Source organism: Bubalus bubalis, chromosome 12 (assembly GCF_019923935.1).
Source record: "Bubalus bubalis isolate 160015118507 breed Murrah chromosome 12, NDDB_SH_1, whole genome shotgun sequence".
Lineage (NCBI taxonomy): Eukaryota > Metazoa > Chordata > Mammalia > Artiodactyla > Bovidae > Bubalus > Bubalus bubalis.
Window position 1 is genome coordinate 100,521,886 of NC_059168.1, and position 20,241 is coordinate 100,542,126.

Here is a 20,241-nt window from a genome sequence, read left to right on the forward strand (position 1 = left end):
TATGTAGCTCTCTGGCATCTATTGCATGATTTATTCATCCATCCAGTCCTCTTTTGATGAGCATTTGGTTGTTTTACACATTTGTTGTTGTTGGTTTTTTGGGGGTTTTTTGTCATTATAAACAAGGCAGGAACCAGCACCCTCATACATAGACCTCTGCACTTTGCTAGTACTTCTAGAAGTTGAACTGTTGGTTCAGGGAGCTAAGTGCATTTTAAATTTTGATAGGTTTTATCATCTTTTTCTCAAAAAGGTTATATGAATTGATATTCTCAACAGAAGTTTCCGAGAGGGACTCTATGTCTTTACCTAACAGGATTTAGTCATCCCTTAATCCTCATTTTAACCTTGTTTTAATTAGTACGTCTTTTCTGATGAGGAATTTGGGCTTTGATAACCATGAAGTAAGGGTAAGGTAGGAAGCAAGCTACTGGGTTTAGTAACTTTCTGCATTTGCTGGAGGCAGGCTGGTAAAATCCTGTTTGTACATGTAGCTGTTGCTGTCAGCCTGTCTCTGGGATTTTACACTCCATATTCCTGCCAGTATGTAAAATTTTCTCAAATTCTCAACGTCTGTAATAAGACACAGTGACATTCGTCACTTTAACTTGTCATAGCAAAAGATGCTTAAGTAGGATTGGAATGTTAATTTCCAGACTTTCCACCGAGAATGTCTCATCCCCCCATGTTAGCGAGGCCTCGTGGGCCGTCTGACTTGGGTCTCATCTGCAGGTTGGCAGTGGAATCCCTCCGACCGGCCCTCCTTCGCTGAGATCCACCAAGCCTTTGAAACGATGTTCCAGGAATCCAGCATATCAGACGGTAAAGTGCCCGTCCTGGGGGTGCCTGTGGTGGGGAGCGAGGTCGACCTGGGAGGGACAGCCGTGTGGGGCCCAGCCCAGGCCTTCAGTCCACTTCCTGCTGGAGCACGTAGACCAGCATCTCGCTGGAGACCAGAAAGTGGAGCAGGGGTGCTGAGGGTGGCCTTCCATCTCTTGAAGCCAGGGTTCTGAAAATTGCTCAAGTACTGTTTCTTCAGAGTGTGTGTCCCTTTTCTGTAACCGTATATTGTTTACCACTGTCGCCTTAAAAAGAAAAAGCCAACATACCACAGTGATACACTGCTGATGACTGCTGGTCTTATTCTTAATTTTTTTGATGTTTCTTAGAAGTGGAAAAGGAGTTGGGGAAGAAGGGCATGCGAGGGGTTGCAGGTACCCTGCTGCAGGCCCCAGAACTGCCCACCAAGACGAGAACCTCCAGGAGAGCTGCTGAGCACAAAGACAGCCCCGACATGCCCGAGACACCCCACTCCAAGGGCCCAGGAGAGACTGGTATGTGCCCACCCCCCACCCGCCTCAGGGGCCCCAGGGAGTCGACCCTAAACTGAAAGGCAGGCACATCCCTCATGAGTGGGCCAGCTGCAAAGAGAGGAAAGTTCTCCTTTTCTCTGCACTCTTGAGCCACCACACCCCCCGCCCCCATCAGGTAGGAGCCATTGCTTCGGCAGTCAGTCTAGTCAGATAGGCAGAGACGTTCATAAAACCTACCAGGAACAAACCCACCTTTTCATGTATCATTCACACTGTTTGTGGTTGTTCTGCATTGTGGACAGATAGAGCAATAATAAACACTAAACCAAACAAAGAGCAGCTCGTTGTGAAAGCACTGATACGAAAAGCTCACTGGTGCTGACGGAGCCATGAGACCCCCGTGGCAGAGCTGGGGTCCTCTCGTGGTCCCTGAGAAGAGACTCTGGTGCTGTCCCCTTGCCTAACGAGGGCGGTGGGAGCACTGCAGGAGGGGTTAACATGAGCAAACATGGACCCAGTGCTTCCTGTGTGCCAGGCTCTGCTCTCAGCAAGGCTGCTCTGGTTTTCAGTTGCCCCAATCAAAAAAAAAATACGGAAGTCTGGATTCCAGAGCAGACCAACTGAGTGGAGATGTCTGCAGTGGGCCAGGTGTCTGGGTTTTTAGCTGCTTCTAGGGGATTGGTCTGATGGGCCACACACTCTGGGTGAATGGGAAGGGACAGGACAAAGCCAGAATCTTCAAGACCCCACGATTCCAATTTTTTCATCATGTTGTTGTTCAGTCACTCAGTTGTGTCCGACTCTTTGCGGCCCTGTGGACTGCAGCATGCCAGGCTTCCCTGTCCTTCACCATTTCCTAGAACTTGGTCAGACTCATGTCCATTGAATCAGTGATGCCATCCAGCCATGTTGTCCTCTGTCGTCCCCTTCTCCTCCTGCCTTCAATCTTGCCCAGCATCAGAGTCTTTTCTAATGAACTGGTTCTTGGTATCAGGTGGCCAAAGTATTGGAGCTTCAGCTTCAGCATCAGTCCTTCCAATGAATATTCAGGCTTGATTTCCTTTAGGATGGACTGGTTTGATCTCCTTGCTATTCAAGGGACTCTCAAGAGTCTTCTCCAACACCACAGTTCAGAAGCATCAATTCTTCAACATTCAGCCTTCTTTATGATCCAACTCTCACATCCATATATGATGACTGGAAAAACCATAGCTTTGACTATATGGACCTTTGTTGGCAAAGTGATATCTGTGCTCTTTAATACACTGTTTAGGTTTGTCATAGCTTTTCTTCCAAGGAGCAAGCATCTTTTAATTTCATGGCTGCAGTCACCATCTTCAGTGATTTTGGAGCCTAAGAAAATAAAGTCTCTCATTGTTTCCCCATCTATTTGCCATGAAGTGATGGGACCTGATGCCATGATCTTCATTTTTTGGATGTTGAGTTTTAAGCCAGCTTTTTCAGTCTCCTCTTTCATCAAGAGGCTTTTTAGCTCCTCTTCGCTTTCTGCCATAAAGGTGCTGTATCTGAGGTTACTGATATTTCTCGCAGCAATCTTGATTCCAGCTTGTGCTTTATCCAGCCCAGCATTTTGCATGATGTACTCTGCATATAAGTTAAATAAGCAGGGTGGCAATACACAGCCTTAACATACTCCCTTCCCAATTTGGACCTAGTTTGTTGTTGCATGTCTGGTTCTAACTGTTGCTTCTTGACCTGCATACAGGTTTCTCAGGAGGCAAGTAAGGTGGTCTGGTATATCCCAGCTGTTCCATAGTTTGTTGTGATTCACACAGTCAAAGGCTTTAGCATAGTCAATGAAGCAGCAGTAGATGTTTTTCTGGAATTTTCTTGCTTTTTCTATGATCCAGCAGATGTTGGCAATTTGATCTCTGTTTCCTCTGCTTTTTCTAAATCCAGCTTGGACATCTGAAAGTTTTCTGTTCATGTGCTGTTGAAGCCTGGCTTGGAGAATTTTGAGCATTACTTTGCTAGCGTGTGACATGAGTGCAATTGTGCAGTAGTTTGAACGTTCTTTGACATTGCCTTTCTTTTGGATTGGAATGAAAATTGACCTTTTCCATTCCTGTGGCCACTGCTGAGTTTTCCAAATTTGCTGACATACTGAGTACACCACTTTCACACAACATCTTTCAGGATTTGAAATAGCTCAACTGGAATTCCATCATTCCACTAGTTTTGTTTGTAGAGATGCTTCCTAAGGCCCACTTGACTTCTCATTCCAGAATGTCTGGTTCTAGGTGAGTGATCACACCATCGTGGTCATCTGGGTTATTAAGATCTTTTTTGTACAGTTCTTCTGTGTATTCTTGCCACCTCTTCTTAATGTCTTCTACTTCTTTTAGGTCCATACTATTTCTGTCCTTTATTAAGCCCATCTTTGCATGAAATGTTCCCTTGGTATCTCTAATTTTCCTGAAGAGATCTTTAGTCTTTCCCATTCTATTGTTTTCCTCTGTTTCTTCACATTGATCACTTAGAATTTTCCAGTTTGTTGTGATTCACACAGTCAAAGGCTTTAGCATAGTCAATGAAGCAGCAGTAGATGTTTTTCTGGAATTTTCTTGCTTTTTCTATGATCCAGCAGATGTTGGCAATTTGATCTCTGATTCCTCTGCCTTTTCTAAATACAGCTTGAACATTTGGAAGTTTTTGGATTTCTTTTCTCTCCTTGCTATTCTTTAATCATGTACCCATATTTTAAAAGTTGAAAGTGTAGCTCCTATATATAGGTATTGTATATGTACTGCTGCACAAATATATTTACTATGAAATACAGCAAAAGTATACACTTAAAAGGTTTATGTAAGAGATAAATTATGCTGCGCTCTCTGCACACTCCCGGGACCGTCGTGCTTAGCCTGCTTCAACAGCATGTAGACTGTGTAGAACCTGGCCCCTCATCCTTCTGGTAGTCATCCCGACGTCAGGAAGTGGGACAGCGGTGGGGAGGAGGGGCCGCTCTGAGAACTTGCGGCTTATTAAAAGGCCAGTGATAAGCCATCGTGTTCATTTACCCCCCATCAGTATTCATCTGAGGGGCATTCTGATATGTAATCTCATGGCGCGCCAAGAGTGTCAATTAGCTGTTCAGCCCGTGAAACAGAGCTGTGCATAATTCATTAGAAATTCACTCTCTTCGCCTTCCTCCGACGGGGCTGAGGTTTCTGGAGGGCCTCGACTTCCCCGGATCCGGGAGTCCTGTGTGCCACCTGCTGTTCTGACAGCTGCCTCGTCCCTCAGCGTCCCAGGTGCTGATGGCCACCGTGCTGCTGCCGCCCTTGGAAGGAGAGCTCTGCCACTCACTCGTGGGGAGCTTGGCAACGCCAGAAAGATTTCTTAGGCGCTGTTATTCATATTTAAAGAATGCCCATTTAAAAGTTTTAAAAGGTCACCCTTCTAGTTCCGCGAGCATAATAGCCCGTTGTCACTGCACTCCGTGGCACGCGGCCCCCCTCCCTCCTGCCCGGCCTCGCAGGAGCCGCGGGCAGCCGCCTGGTCAGAGAGGCCCAGCTCCTGACCCTGTGCTTGGCCTCGTCTGCCTTGTACCCTCCAGATGGTGGTGTGCAGAGGCCTCTGCTGCTTTAACAGGGGTGGGGCGGTGGGCTTGGGTGCCCCATCTTTTTTGCTGTCTTCAAGGAGAGAGACCTTCAGATCAGATCAGATCAGTCGCTCAGTCGTGTCCGACGCTTTGCGACCCCATGAATCGCAGCACGCCAGGCCTCCCTGTCCATCACCAACTCCCGGAGTTCACTGGGACTCACGTCCATTGAGTCAGTGATGCCATCCAGCCATCTCATCCTCGAGACCTTAGCTCTGCCCAATAATAGCACCACCAACATACAGTGACAATAGCTACTGAGGATTTCGTGCCAAGAGCTGTGATAAATGCCCCACATCCATTCCATTCTCACGGCAGCACTCTGGGTAGCTCTGTTGTGCTCCGTTTTATCGATGAGGAAGCCGAGGGTGAGCAGAGAGAAGTCGCTCGCCAGGGGCGAGCAGCCCAACTGCACATGCAAGCCTGGCAGAGCCCAGATGCGGAGCCGCTGTGTGAGGACAGGCCGGCCGGCCCGGGTGAGGCCAGGCTCGTCGCTTCTGGCCTGGACTCGTTCAACTCTTCCCTGTGTGTTTCAGATCCTGTGGACCACGAACCATCTGTATCTCCACTGCTTCCTCGAAAAGAACGGGGTCCTCCGGATGGTGGCCTCAATGAGGATGAGCGCCTGCTTCCCAAAGACAAGAAGACCAACCTGTTCAGCGCCTTGATCAAGAAGAAGAAGAAAACCGCCCCGACCCCTCCCAAACGCAGCAGCTCCTTCCGGGAGATGGATGGCCCGCCCGAGCGGAAAGCGGCCAGTGAGGAGGAAGGCCGGGAAATCAGCAACGGGGCGCTGGCACCAGCACCCCTGGATGCAGCAGAGTCGGCCAAGTCCCCAAAGCCCAACGGCGGGGCCGGGGTCCCCAACGGAGCCTTCCGGGAGTCTGGGGGCGCAGGCTTCCGGTCGCCCCACCTGTGGAAAAAGTCCAGCACTCTGACCAGCAGCCGGCTGGCTGCCGGTGAAGAGGAGAGCGGTGGCGGCGCCAGCAAGCGCTTTCTGAGGTCCTGCTCGGCCTCCTGTGTGCCCCATGGCGCCAAGGACACAGAGTGGCGGTCAGTCACCCTGCCTCGGGACCTGCAGTCCACCGGCAGGCAGTTCGACTCGTCCACCTTCGGAGGCCACAAAAGCGAGAAGCCGGCCTTGCCTCGGAAGCGGGCAAGCGAGAACAGGTCTGACCAGATGACCAGAGGCACGGTTACCCCGCCGCCCCGGCTGGTGAAGAAAACCGAGGAGGCCGCCGACGAGGTCTTCAAGGACGCGGCTGAGGCCAGTCCAGGCTCCAGCCCACCCAGCCTGACGCCAAAACCGCTCCGGAGGCAGGGTGCGGCCGCGCCTCCCTCCAGCCCTCCCCACAAGGAGGAGGCCGGCAGGCCCAGTGCTGCGGGGACGCCCACTGAGCTGGCACCCCCCACCAGCCGGGCAGGGCCAGGAGCCTCCGGAGGGCCCAGCAAGGCTGCCTCCACTGCTGCAGAGGAGCCCCGGGGGAGGAGGCACAAGCCCGCCTCCGAGTCCCCAGGGAGAGACAAGGGGAAGCTGTCCAAGCTCAAACCTGCCCCGCCACCCCCGCCACCCACCTCCACTGGCAAAGCCGGGAAGTCCTCGCAGAGCCAGAGCCAGGAAGCGGCCGGGGAGGCAGGCGCCGGGGCAAAGGTGAAACCCGCAGCTCTGGCTGCGGATGCCGTGAACAGCGACACCGCCAAGTCTGGCCAGCTGGGAGAGGGCGCCAAGAAGCCCGTGCTCCCATCCATGCCAAAGCCGCCGGCATCCACCAAGCCGGTGGGGACCCCGACCAGCCCCGCCCCCACCCCCGCCACCTTGCCGTCAGCACCCTCTGCCCTGGCAGGGGACCAGCCGTCCTCCACCGCCTTCATCCCGCTCATATCGACCCGCGTGTCTCTTCGGAAAACCCGGCAGCCTCCCGAGCGGATCGCCAGTGGCGCCATCACCAAGGGCATGGTGCTGGATGGCACGGAGGCCCTGTGCCTGGCCATCTCCAAGAACTCTGAGCAGATGGCCAGCCACAGCGCCGTGCTCGAAGCCGGCAAAAACCTCTACACATTCTGCGTGAGCTATGTGGACTCCATCCAGCAAATGAGGAACAAATTCGCCTTCCGCGAGGCCATCAACAAACTGGAGAACAACCTCCGGGAGCTGCAAATCTGCCCAGCAACCGCAGGTGGTGGCCCAGCGGCCACTCAGGACTTCAGCAAACTCCTCAGCTCCGTGAAGGAGATCAGCGACATCGTGCAGAGGTAGCAGGAGCCGGCGGCACACGAGGGCTCCCTGTGTGTGCCCGGGACAGCGGGCAGGCGGCCGGCAGGACCCGCACGTGGGGACCTTGGCCTGGAGCTCTGCACCTGGCAGAGCGGCTGCCGCCGTGGAACGCGGTGCCACGACTTTGTCCTGCCCGCCATCCTCCTGCGCTCGCCTCCGCCTGGCTCCCGGAGCCTCATCCAAGTTCTCTCTGTGGAGTTCCCGCTCTTTGGACTGCCGTGGGCACACCAGCCTCCTCCCTGCACGTGGGGCTTCAAAACTGAGCTCTCGGGGCCAGGCGGGAAGGTTGATGAGCATTTCCTTTCCGTCTTCCTCCCTGGAGGACCTCCACTGGCTCTGCCTTCGCCCACTTTGTCCCAAGGAGGGAGCACTCTGAACGGGAGCTAAGTCAGCAGGGCTTGGAGACTGTCCCCTCCACTCACCCCAGGCAGCGAGTGTACACTCCCCTCGCTTGGGCCACCTGCTGAGGACCTGTGTCCAGAGCCACGTCCCGGGAAGTGGGGCCCGGGGGTCACCCCACGCCCCCCTCCTTGCACCATCCCCCCATGTGAAGGACGGCTCTTGACTTGGGGCTGAGACAGGCCAGGGCGCCGCCATCAACCAGCCTCTGGGTCCCGGTCTGGGGGGAAGCCAAGGAGTCCGCATTGGGGAGAGTTTCCTCGTCGTCCTCTCCAGGTCCTCAGGGCCCCGTCACCTGCTCTCCTGTGACGCGCACTGCTAATCCTGGATGGAAAGCTTGAGTCTGGAGGGTAGCAGGGTCACGGGGGAGCACACGGGGGCTCCAGAGGCAGGAGAGGGTGGCGAGCTTGGGGGCGCAGCCGGGCCCAGGATGTCCCAGAGCAGGGCCTGGCAGGTCGGCAGTGAGCAGTTATCTTCCTTCCGAATTCCCGGGGGCCCTGATAAGGTGCTTGGTCTTTACTTCCACTTGCTCTCTTTCCATTCCATTGTGCTCCTCTAAGGCAAAGTAGATTCTTGCAGAGCTCTTTCCCTGGTGACAAGCCAGTCTTCAGCTTTCCAGAGTTCTTGAAGCATTTCCAAACTGCCCTCAGCACAGCTGCCTCTCCAGAGAGAAGGACCCACCATCGGGCGCCCAGCGAGCATGCAGGAGGAAAAGGACTGGGGCACCAAAGCCCCGCCTAGCGTGGGCCATGCCCCGATGGGCACGTAGCTTATTTAATTACCATGAGCACGCTTAACCTAATGTTCCAGTGGGAGTCATCAGGGATGAAGAGAATCAGACAAAGGAAACCCCAGGAGGTGTCTCAGAGAGCAGTCCTCAGCATCATCTCCTCGGGCTGCCCAGGGCTAGGCTCGGGGGCAGGAGCCCGCGTGCCCTTTACCTTGACCTGGAGCAGCTACTGAAGAGTGGGCCGGCACCTGCCTGGGCCTTGCTCAGGAGAACCGGTGGAGAAACCAGGAGGAAACCGCCTCCCACCCGCTCCCCAGGCCACGCCGTGCCCATGACCTCACTCTGGCCCCGTTTGTACACTAAACACCTGAGTTTGTCTTTTATTTCTCTGATAGAGATGGTTTCCTCTGGGTCGTTTTATGCTGTTCTCACAGCGCCTCACCTCTTTGCCCCCCCGGGCTGCTGTGCTGCGCAGACCGAAGGGGGAGGGTGCCCCAACACCGCCAGTGGCCTTGCAGACGAAGTGGAGCGAAGCCCACCAGGTCCCCTCCACTGCCCGTTGCTGAGGTACTTGTCTCTTCCCGTTCACACGATGTGCCACTATATTTTGCATTTATACTTTGATATTACACTCTTTTATAGACTCGCCCTTTTATAAATGACCTGTAAATAGTTTTCCACTGTCCTCCCTTCTGGAATGCCTATGGTGTCTTTTTTTTTTTTTTGGTCCAGTACATTTTTTTCTGTATATGACTCTGTGTTTTTTTTGAATCCACGTCTCCCCTCCGTAGTATTTTTTAAATAAATGTTTACAACACCAGACCTTGGGCGAATTGCTGTGGTCCATAATTCTTCCCTGTCATCCTCCGAGCCCCGGCGCGCGCGTGGGCGGGAGGGAGCCAGGCTTTCCCGAAGTGGCCGGAGGCCGCGCCGCGTCGGGTCTCACACGACAGGAGAGAACAGGAGTGTGGCAGGACCCCGCGCCGGCCGTGTCACCAGCCAGCCCTCATGTCGGGCCCCTCTGCACCCTCGAGCCCTGCTCGCCAGTGGCCTGGCTCAGCAGCAGCACCGAGAATGGGCCGTGCTCCCACGCGGGCCGTGGCCATCTGGCGTGGGAAAGGAAGACCACCAACAGCAGTGCCGCCCGCCCCTGAAATGGGAGGGGGAGGGCACGGCCGGGATGCCTCTCTGGCCTGAAAGCATTCGGCCCTCCCCACAGGGTTTTTTTTTTTTCTCTCTTTGCATTTGAATTCACTTTCGGCCACTGTCATCAGTCCCCAAAGTGCCTTCCGCTCACTTTTGTTCAGCACACCAGGCGTCTTATTTCTCAGTGGATGAAGACCAGCAGGGTGTGCCAGCCTGCGAGGGGATGGAGCCGCAGGCCAGGGCCACAGCATGACTTCTCCCACGGGGACCTCCCGAGGGGTGTTGACGTGTCCTCAATATCCGTTCTCCATCTGACGCCAGCTGGTGGCTCGGAAAGTGGACGTCGGGGAAGTGAGTAGCTGCCCCTTGCTAATGATACTTATTAAGCCAGCAGGCCTGTCAGAGGACACACATCCTGTCCACCAGAGCCCAGTGAAGACAGTCCAGCGGAGCCTCTCTCCCAGAGACCTGGGCAGCGAGCCGTGCCGCTCTGCAGCAGGGGCAGTGGAAACGCCAGCCCGGGGAAGAGGTCAGCAGGACCTGCGGTGTGTGCTCAAATGGCGTGGCCCCAGGCGGCACCAGGGAACAGGTCTCCTCGTCTCACGGAGGCAGACACAGGCCCAGGCCGCGGGGTGGGTCAGTGGCAGAGCTGCCACAGGACACCAGAGCCCCCGAGTCGGGGCTTTTCCACGGAGAGCAGGCTCTTGCTTTGAGTGGCAGCTCTCAAGTCTGAAAGAGGATGTGGGATTGCAGTGACGGTCCCCACTGACAGCTGCTTCCCCTGGGTCAGGCGTGCGTGGGTCCCGAACTCAGCCTCACAGACAGGGTGAGCCGTCCCGTCTTCCCAGCGCCCAGCAGAGAGCTCGTCCAGTCACAGCTCCCACGTGGTGAGACCAGGACGAGGCCTCGTGTACGCGCCAGTCACCCTGGCAGCCATACCGGCCTGAGACAGGGGACTCGGAAGGCTCTTCTCCAAAGTAGCGTCCTCCACGAGTGTCAGGCGAGCTGAAGAAGCTTACTTGGGTCTCTCCGTTCTAGGTCAGTGGTCCTGAACCTCTTTGGTCACAGAACCCCTCGAGAACCTAGTGAGGACTCGAATATAGCCCCAGGAAGACATATCTGTGTGTACACACAACGATGGCCAAAGGTCTGAGTCAGGCCTTTGAGGTCCAGAACAAAGGAGGGGGCACCCAAGGGCCAAGCCCCAGAGGGCTGGCAGCTGCTGTTGACATGTTACCTCAAAATTTATAAGCTTCCAGCCTCAAAAATTTTAAAACCTTTCAGATCCCCAAACTGAAAGCAATCATCAAGAGGGGGACGGAATAGGTAGGGGTGGTATGTGCACGCCATGGAATGTTGGGGGGCACTGGGAGTGGGAGGGGACAGACTCACCCCACGCTACGGTACACAGTGCCAGGCAGCCGCCAGACCCAGCACAGTGGTGTTTAAATGGGCACGTGGTCTGATGGAAGAGGTCAGAAAGGTGGGCGACGTGGGGTGCGTAGCCTGGGTGGTGCCAGCTAATGGGTGTGTCACTGGCTGGAAACTCATCCAACCACGCTTGGAATTGGGGCGCATTTCAGATGTGTGTTAGGTTGCACTGAAGATTTTCTTAGAATTACAGCTTACAGGGGAGTGCTTTTAGCTACTCGATGAATGCACCACCGTGGGAAACCCCACACCTTTTTCAGAATTAACGAGGGAGGTTCTGTGACCATCTTCATTTCATGGGTGAGAAAGCCGGGTTCCGAGATGTGCGGCAGCCAGCCCGAGGTCACACAGCATGTGCCTGCTTAATGCCTGCTGTGCCGGACTCATCTGTCGACACTCCAGGTGGGCTCCAGGGCCAGGCTCGCCTCCCCTCCTCCATCGTGAAAGAGGGGAGGCGAGAGCTACAGCTCACCCAGCCCTGTCGGCATTGGGGGTGTTTTATAGACGGCGCTCCTCAGCTGAGCACTCGGGGGGGCCCATGTCGATGTGTTATCTTCGTACAGAAGATGTTAGGTGGGAGAAGACTGCCCAACCGTGGTGTCCCCTGTCTTTGGTGCCCGCCTTCTTCCGTGGTCGTGCCCCCATCTCGGGCCAGGGCCCTGGCTCCCCTCCTGGATGGTGAAAGCCCCCTGCCCGGGTCCGGGTCTCCCCTGGCGTGTGTCTTGCAGCATCTTTGGCACCGGGGCACTGTTTGGACGAGCTGATGCCTCGCTTACTACAGCTGCTGCCTGATGGTCTGCTATTGCTCCCACCCCCAACCTCTTTTTTTCCTGGACATTTTTATTAATATTTCAAACATGCAAGAAAATACCGGCAAATATTCCCCGTCCATTTTAAGAGCTAAATACCTGGAGATCTGCACACCAAGATGGAGGTTTTGTGTGTGTGTCTTGAATGCATAACACGAGCGAATGCACCAGCTCCCAGGCGCCTGGGCCAGAGGACAGCATGGCCACAGCAGGTGCAGCCGGCCGGGCCGCCGGGGGAGCGTAACCGCCCTGCTTCCAAAGCAGATGTTTTCCGAAGAGCCTCACCCTCACTAATCTGGAGAGTAATCTCCATCAAGGATGGGGGGGGCTGTGTGGGGATGGCACGAGAGACCCCCAAACCTTTACAGAGCCGGGGGGTCGAGAGGTGTGGGGAGGTTAAAGAGGAAGGTTAGCCAAACACAGCGGGAGTGGATTTAACAGATCAACGCCCATAGCGGTTTGATTGTTCTGATTTTCAGGTTTATTGAACTCCAATGTACAAGCAACTGGAGAGGACAGCTTTGTTGTTGATTTCTGTTTAATGATGAAAGCCTAATGACAGGTTATCCACTGTTTGAAGGCCCTCCCCTCTCCCCCTCCCCGCTTTATCTCGGATTTCTCCATCGAGGTTAACCTAATCCTAGTAAATTAAAAGCCAGCCGGTGCATACCCACAGCGTGCGTAAACACGTGCGGGAGCATTTCCCCCCTCGATGACCTCCAGGTTCCCAGTTCTCACCGTTAGTGACTGCGGGGGTGGTCCTTTAGTCCCGAGCGCGTGTGGGCCGGGGGACCTTGCTGCAGGGCGTCCCTCAGCCCTAGGCCTGTTGTTTCCCCTGGTGTGTCACGAGCACCTTCTCTGGCTTCTCTGTGTGTGTAAATGAGCTACGGGCTGGAGTACTTACTCCAGGACGCTGCCTCGCCTCCCCCCGTATCAGAGTGGAGGTGAGCACATGCCGGGGTGAGAGCCCAGGCTAGGACCCCGCCTGCCTCCTCTGGCCACCCCGTGTTGTACGGCCTCCGCAGTGGGGCTGTCCTTGACTGGTTTTGTGAGCTTTCCCTCTGTGGCTTCAGGGCCGAGTATTTGCTTCTTTCGCCCACAAAGACCACCCCCCCCCCCCATCAACCTGTCACATTAGCAGCAGCCCTCCCGGCTCCTCCCTCCCTCGCCAGTGGCACAGGCCAAAGGGTACACCGTGCCTCCCAGACTCAGCGTCACTGCCGGCCCCCGTCACCGTGGCCCTGAGCCCAGGACATGTGCTCCAGGCAGCTCGCCTCAGCATAAGGCGAAGCTCCGACTCCTGCATCCCCGTCCCACCCCACCATCCCATTTCTGCTCCCCAGTCAGCCTGCCTCTTTTTATGGCTCAGATCTGTCACCCCTTAATGAAGTGACTTTCCGGGCTGTCGAGGATTGAGAACTGCTACCGGGGAACCTAAGTCTCTAATAGAACGGGAAAAACACTGTGAAATGCTCTGAGGTGCCAAGCCGGGCCCACGCCCAGTGTGGTTCTAAAAAGGCTAATAAGAATCTACCGATTAATTGTGACAGCTCAGTGGAGAATTATTCAATTGTGAACAGGGGCAAGCCGTGGCTCCCAAGGGAGGAGGAGAGGTGTTGCCATGGCAACATCGATACAGGTTCTGGTCCTGGCAGTTAAAGCCAGCCTGGGAGTGAGGAGCATCAGCCTGCCGAACCTGACTAGGGTCGGAACGCAGGACTCACCAAAGCCACGTTTGAAGGAGCTGCTCCGCCTCGCCCCAGGGCTGCCCGGCGCGGGCTTCCCTCGGGGCAGAGCAGTTGCTTTCAGAATTCTCCTCGCTTGGAGAAAAGCGGGGCAAGAGCTGTCTAGCGCAAGAGGAAAAATGCACCACCCCGTGTGTCTTTCCCTGTACCTCTGACCACAGGTATTTCACCAACTGCCAATTAAGGGGATGCCGGGAGAGGTGTGGGGTACAGGAGACACGATTTCCATCTCCCCAAAGTCAAGGCAACTCACAATTCGGGAAGCGAAGTTCCCAGGGCACAGAGCACCTGCAGGCAAGAGCTAGGCGGGCTTCCCGTCAGTTTGCAGTCGCTACAACTTTTATTTCAAAAGACAACAACACATTCACATTCTGAACAATGGACGCTCAACCTTGCTGCAGCAAAAAAAGAAATGTATTCCTTCCTCATTCACCTCCCACGAGACTTCTCAGCTTGGCAAACGTACCACCGATGAGGACATTTGTCAGAAGGGCTGGGCAGTGGGTTCCGGGTGGCATCGCAACACCGCAGCAAGGTTTTCTTGCCAGAGGGATGTTGTCTTAATGGGATGGAGAACAAGATTTTTTTTTCCATTGTTAACTTTCAGAACCGCAGTCTGTACCCAGTGGAATGTGCTCGCTCACAGTCGCACTTCAGATGTCAACCCCTGACGTCTTGGTGGAGACTGTCAAAACTTCAGTTATCCTACAGAATCACTCAGGCCACCTACCTTTAAGCCAGAGCCAGCACAACCAGCTCTGCCTGTTCAGAGTCATGGTCCAAGGGCATCCTCGGCTCCAGGCCCCCGGAGGAGAGGGCTGAAACACAGCAGTCTGCCAGGGGGCTGTGCCAGATGTGGTATCCCTTGTTACCTTGCCTTTCTGGTCTTTTGAGCTCCTTTTTGACACCATCCAGGGTTTTTTTGCTTCAGCAAAGTTGGAAATCAAAAGTAAGCACCCACCTAACCAATCCTGCTGCTTTTATAATTCCTATTGTCATCCTTTGTAAGAACACCCCACACCTTCTCAGTGTCTTGGTTTTTGAGGCCAGAGGAGAAGAGTGTGGAAACAGCAGGGATGGGGTCGGGTGGAGAGGGGCCCTTCCCAGGATGCTGGCCCCTTCACCCCCGGCCAAAACGGAAGCTGAAGCCCCCTTTCTTCCTGCTGTAGCCGTTGAGCTCCTCAGCCAGGGTTCCCAACGGGCCCCCCACCTTCTCGGCCTCCCCCAGGAGGCCGCCAGTGGCCTCGCTGCCATCGTCCTGCCTCCCGAGACGCAGCTGGAAGCCAGCACGCGCCTTGCCCGATGCCCGCAGCTCCTTGGCCGTGACGAGCAGGGCGTGTGGGTACGGGGCCCTTGGCCACCCAGGGGAGCCCCACGGAAAGGGGCGTCCCCCCGCCGGGTCCGTCCAGCTCATTTCACGTCCGGTGCCCGCTACGGCGTCCACGGGCTCCTCTGTGTCCAGCACCGGAAAGCAGGCACCCAGGGGCAGGAACAGGAGGTAGGGCAGGGAGTAAGGGCTCCGCATCTGGTCCAGAGGAGAGAGAGGAGGGGGTTACGGGCTGCACCCCGAGGCCACGCACAGCCATGTGCGTGCTTCCCGGGGACCCGGGCCACCGTCAAAGGCATGATCTGGCGGCTCGGTTGAGCCCAGCCTGCAGCAGCAAGAGGGACTGTCAACACGTTGCGGGAACCAGGCCCTTATTTTCTTAGCAGGTTCAGGAGCCAGCCACGCCAATTAGGCTGATTCTCCCTCTCCTGCAATCTTTTGACGGCCTTGGCAGCTTAGCACACTAATACCACTGCCGCTGGGACGGCTTACAGGCGGCCCTGGGAGAGCTGAGCAAATGTGGGCTCGTCCTTCCCTTATTATAATTATTGACTCCTGGGCCATATCATCTCAGAGCCATAGGGTAGAGTTAATAGCATCTACCCCTCTTCGTTTTCAACTCGATAATAAATGGGTCTGGTTAAGCTGTTTAGCGGGAATGCTCTGCTCATGTCTCTGCGACGTGGAAGCCAGTCTCTCCCGAAAGCAGGAACCAGATCTGACGGCCCGGCCTAACTCAGACGTCCTCCCAGAGAGGAGCGCTTGCCAGTACCCGCTGAGCGCCCACTGTGCACCTGAGTGACAGTGATGGGGACGCTTTGCGACCCCATGGACTGTGGAGCCTGCCAGGCTCCTCTGTCCAAGGACTTCTCCAGGCAAGAATACTGGAGTGGGTTGCCATTTCCTTCTCCAACCGTGTAATCTGGCTGCAAGGTAAACCTTTGCCTGCGTGGTTGCACTTTATCTTCACAGTAAACCTAACTTGAAGCCCTGTTATTCCCATTTTTATTTACAGGCAAGAGAACCATCAGAAAAGCTAAGAGACTGTGCTCAGGCCCCACAGCTAGAAAGTAGAGGCTCTAGGGTCCCTGATTCTAATGGCCAGGGGGCTTCTTGGACTGTGGGCCATCCCCACCTGATACTGTCCTTGAGGGCCTCCCTTATTCCCTTCTACAGAGGAGGCAGGATCCGCAAACGGGTGACAGGCCCAAGATCTCAGTTCTGTAAGTGACAAAGCTAGGATGCAAGCCCGGGTCTAATTGGGCTGGACGCAGGAATGGCTTCTCTACCCCTTGCATGACGGTCCGTGGGGGATGCGAAACAGAAACAGAGCTTCCCCCCAGTGCCCCTGCCTTGACAGTAACTGCTCGTTCCCTCGCAAAGGAAGCCTCTTTGGTAACGACCATGGTGGGTGGGAGCGGGCTGGTCCTCTGAGGAGGAGAGCTGAGGCTGGAATAGAGGGAGCGGGTTCTGGAGAAGACAGCCCAGGCCTCCCAGAGCTCTTTCCAGAAATGGCTCCCTTGAAGACATTTCAAAGTGTACTCAGCCCAAAAAGCTTAAAAAAAAAAAAAGTCTTAGAGCATGTCCTCCCTCCTCTTCCTGAATCCAGCCCTCCTACCCCTCTCTCATCTCCTGAGGCTGGAGCAACCTCTTACCTGCCTCAGGGAAGCCTCTCCATCAGCATCTGGGTGGGGTGGGGCCTTTTCTCAAGGGCTTTCCTCCCCACAGAAAGCGAGGCAGACAGCTTTGAGACCAGGTGGGAGTCCAGCCGGTGGATGAATCTACCTGGGAATGGCCTCTGGGTCTCAAAAGGGGGGGGTGTGATGCCGTCTCTCCTTCCTTTTGGGGGAACCGTGGACCCCTTCAGGAATCCAATGGGAGCTTGGAACACTCCAGACCAAAAACTGGACCCCAGCACAAGTTGGGGTTCAGGCCCCAACATCCAGGACTTGGCAGGAGAAGACAGAGGGAGGCCCAGTGCCGAGCCCTGGAGGGCGCCCGTGGCCAATCTCTGCCTGCTCTAGGCAGCAAGATGAGGTGCGGGTCTCCACTCCTTGGGGCCTTCCCAGCCCTGTGGGTCCCCAGGATTCCCACCGCCTGTGCCCAGCTCCCGACCTGCAGGAGGCCTGAGCGCGATTCCTGCCGGGGATGGAGCGGCCATACTCACGGTGCTGCGGGTCTGCTCCCAGCTGGGCGGCTGGACCTGGGCCAGGCTGGGCAGAGCTGCTCTGGGTTCTTGTCCAGGAGGTGCGGCTCCCGGGCGCTCCCTGCTTTATATAGCGACCCCCCCAGGGGGCCCGTGCCCTGGGCACTCCTGATTGCTGCGCATTCCTGACCCTGGGATTCCATTGGGGACCTGGTAGTGAAGGATGGGACTGCGCAGACCACGTTGATAAAAGACCCAACACAAACAGGATGTGGTCTGACAGGAGGCCAGACGGCCGCCTTTTGCGCAAAGGCAGCCTTGCTTGGAGGAGCCAGGGCGCCTCGTTCACTGTGAGTCACAGGCGTGGCCCTGGGGTCCCACCTGGCCTGGAGGAACCCTAACGGTCCTGCCTTTGTCGGATCTGCTTGCCGGGCCAGCACCTCCACCCCCAGGAGACTCGGGAGGCCAGACGGCTTGGAGCCCGCCCCGGCCTGTTGCACGGGCGAGGTGAGGAGCTGTGTTCAGTGCCACAGGTCACCTGCTCCGGAGCCTTACGAGGGGCATCAGTGCCAGGAGGCTGAGCTGGGCAGCGGGAGAGGGCGTAGAGGGGGGCGAGACCAGCCCCTCTCTCAAGTCCACACCCCATAAAATACTGGAGAGTGTGCCTTTTTGCAGGGAGGCTCAGTCCCACCAGGCCCCACTGCCCGGCTCGGTGGGCCCCACTGAGCCAGCCTCACTTGGGGAAGGACGGACAGACCCGCGAGTGTGCTCAAACCTCGTCCGCCTCTCTGCCGCAGGCCATGGAGACAAGGCTGTGAGCCTGGTGTGGGGCTCGTCGAGGCCTGGGTGAAGGTCACGGTCATGGAGGGCACCATGACCGTGACCAGTTCGTCACTCCCCAGCCGCTCACTCCCTGATAGTTTCCCCCGGGAGCTCAGAGGCCCGGGTGGGGACCTGCACGTGTGGTCACCTGCACTGCTTCCCCACAGTGGGGTACAGGGCTGGAGGGGGTGCGCCGTGGGTGCACGGGTCCCTGTGGGATCCACTCTGGTCCCTCGGCATCTTGCTCACACCTCAGGGCACTCACCCCACGACTATTCACCACAAAGTCCGGTGCGCCCCTCTGCCTGCCCTGTGTGTGATCGCTGAGTGGCCCTGGGGCCTGCTGGGTACGGGGCGGGGAGGGGGTGGGCTGCGGGCTAAGCCAGGGCACGGGGCCCTTTGGGCAGCATGTTCCTCAAGGCACTAGCCAAAGGGGTATGGCCGGTGCCCAGTATGGGGAATCGCTCTCCTGGGGGCCCCCACTGGCCCATAGCAGCCCACAGACCCAGGAGCATCCCTCCCCATCCCTTCCCGTCCCTCTCCCTCCCCCGCCCCTCCCCTGTCCACCACCAGTGTCTGGGGAGACCAGCAGGAGGTGCCCAGCACAGCCCCAGCCTCTGTGTCTCACCCGGCCTAGATTTCCCAGAGCGTGCCAGGCGGCGAGGTGAGCAGGGGCTTGGTGAGGCTTCGGCCGCACGGCAGTTGTCTAGGGGTGGCTGTTCAGACCGGACTGAGGACTGAGCCCAGCGGATTCCAGCTCCAGGGCCCTCACCCTGCTGACCTGTATTGGCTTCGCCTGTGAGGTGCTGGTGTGCATGAGTGTTCAGTCGCTTCAGTCGTGTCTGACTCATTGCAACCCCATGGACGATGACCCGCCAGGCTCCTCTGTCCATGAGATTCTCCAGGCAAGAATACTGGAGTGGATTGCCATGCCCTCCTCCAGGGGAATCTTCCCGACCCAGGGATCGAACCTGCATCTCAGGCTCCTGCATTGCAGGCGGATTCTCTACCGCTGAGCGACCGAGGTGCTAAGGACGGGTGGGAATCACCGCACATGGGAATAGACGGCCCTGAAGACCCTTCCCCACCCCCAGACCTGAGGAAGGGGCTAAAGTCTACTGCCCTCATGGTGACAGGGTCGGGGGACAGAGGCACCGAGATCAGAGCTGTGTCCTGGCGCTCCTGTCTCCAGCCCCGTCTGTGGCAGGAACGAGGTCAAGAGCAGGCAGGAAGCACGGGCTGCCTCCGGGCCCCTTGGAGGGGTGTGCTCAGTGTCCTTGGCGAGAGCGAGGACTTTGCAGGCAGGCGCAGGCAGAGGGCACACCCTGTGCCGACTGAAGCAGGTTCAGAGCCAGCTGTGTGTATGTGTGTGCACCTGTGCACACGTGTGTGAACGTGTGCAGTGAGCTGGGAGGTGCAGTGTCCTTTCACCTCCCTGGTGAGTGCTGGCTGGTCGTGACGCTGGGTGCTGGTTGACGACAGAGCACAGCCTGCAGTGGGGTCACTGACTCGCTCTGGGGCCTTGGGCCAGATGCTTGCCCTCTCTGTGCCCCAGTTCCCATGGGCGTCAAATGAGACGATTTGGTTCCCAAGCTGTGCCCTGCAGAATTCCTCAGGGACGGCTGTGGAAAGTGGGGATGGCAGAGGTGGGGGTGAGCCCTGAGGGCCACCCCCTCCGCCTAGGAGGAAAGTTCCACCTGGCTGTTAACACACTGGGCCCAAGACAATTCTGCTGTGAAAACAAGCCCCTGGCGTTGTTCAGGTCGGGGGCCCAGGGCTCTGAGAAGTGGCCACAGAAGGTCCCAAGTGTTGGGCGTGGGTGGGGTAGGGAGCAAGACTGGGGGGCAATCAGGAGTCCTCCACCCCAGCCCTGGAGCAGGGGCACCCGGAAGCAAGTCTGATGTCAGATTTGGTGCCAAACATCCCAACCCCAGGGGCTTGCCAGCAGTTCCCCAGGACACCTGGCCCAAAATATTGGTTTCAAGTCCCTTTCCGGGCTCCTCAAAACCCCTGACTTCCTCCAGGGAACGAGCCCCACTCCTGAGCAGGAGGGGGTAACGACTGTAACCCACGGGGTGAGTGCGACACGTGGAGGTACCACCTGTGAGACTGCAGGACATGGGCGGGGGCGCCAGGGTCAGCTCCCAGAAGCCAAGGCCTCCCCTGGCACCCCAGGGGAGCGCGGGAGGCTGTGGGGGACGGGGCCGCAGGGCCACCAGGCTCCCTGGGAAGCCGCCCCGCGGAGTGGCGGGGCTGTGTCCCGGGATGTCCAAGCTGGCCAGTGGCCTTTGCCCTGGCAGAACCTGCCAGGAACCCGCGGGGTGACACAGCCTGGCTGTGCTGAGCCCAGGCCCCTGCCTCGGATCTCAGATGCCTCCCTCTGCCACGCTTCATCCTCACGTGAGCCCCTAGGGTCAGGCTCCCCTCTGCTCAACAACAAGGCAGCCGTGGCCTCGGGCAAGTCTCGTCACTGCCT

General features: G+C 56.9%; 2 protein-coding genes across 5 annotated transcripts in view; one reads left to right on the plus strand and one right to left on the minus strand.

Moving 5' to 3' along the window:
• Positions 1-9,161, plus strand: part of ABL1 (ABL proto-oncogene 1, non-receptor tyrosine kinase) — a 145,771-nt gene extending 136,610 nt beyond the window's left edge. For all 4 annotated transcript variants that reach the window (XM_006043302.4, XM_044926452.2, XM_025261858.3 and 1 more), the window contains 3 exons: positions 733-822; positions 1,170-1,334; positions 5,472-9,161. In XM_006043302.4, coding sequence (XP_006043364.3) covers positions 733-822; positions 1,170-1,334; positions 5,472-7,192 — 1,976 coding nt within the window. In that variant the 3' untranslated portion in view covers positions 7,193-9,161. The remainder of the gene's footprint in view (positions 1-732; positions 823-1,169; positions 1,335-5,471) is intronic.
• Positions 9,162-14,590: 5,429 nt separating this feature from the next.
• LOC102402394 (pyroglutamylated RFamide peptide) lies at positions 14,591-17,567 on the minus strand. Its single transcript, XM_044926453.2, has 2 exons — positions 16,965-17,567; positions 14,591-14,995 (listed from the first exon to the last, which is right to left on the minus strand). Exon 2 carries the CDS (start codon positions 14,993-14,995, stop codon positions 14,591-14,593), a length of 405 nt encoding a protein of 134 aa, XP_044782388.2. The 5' UTR covers positions 16,965-17,567.
• Positions 17,568-20,241: the final 2,674 nt, after the last annotated feature.

Coding starts and splice junctions, on each gene's coding strand:
- LOC102402394 (XM_044926453.2), bottom strand. CDS start 14,995: ATGCGGAGCCCTTACTCCCTGCCCTACCTCCTGTTCCTGCCCCTGGGT.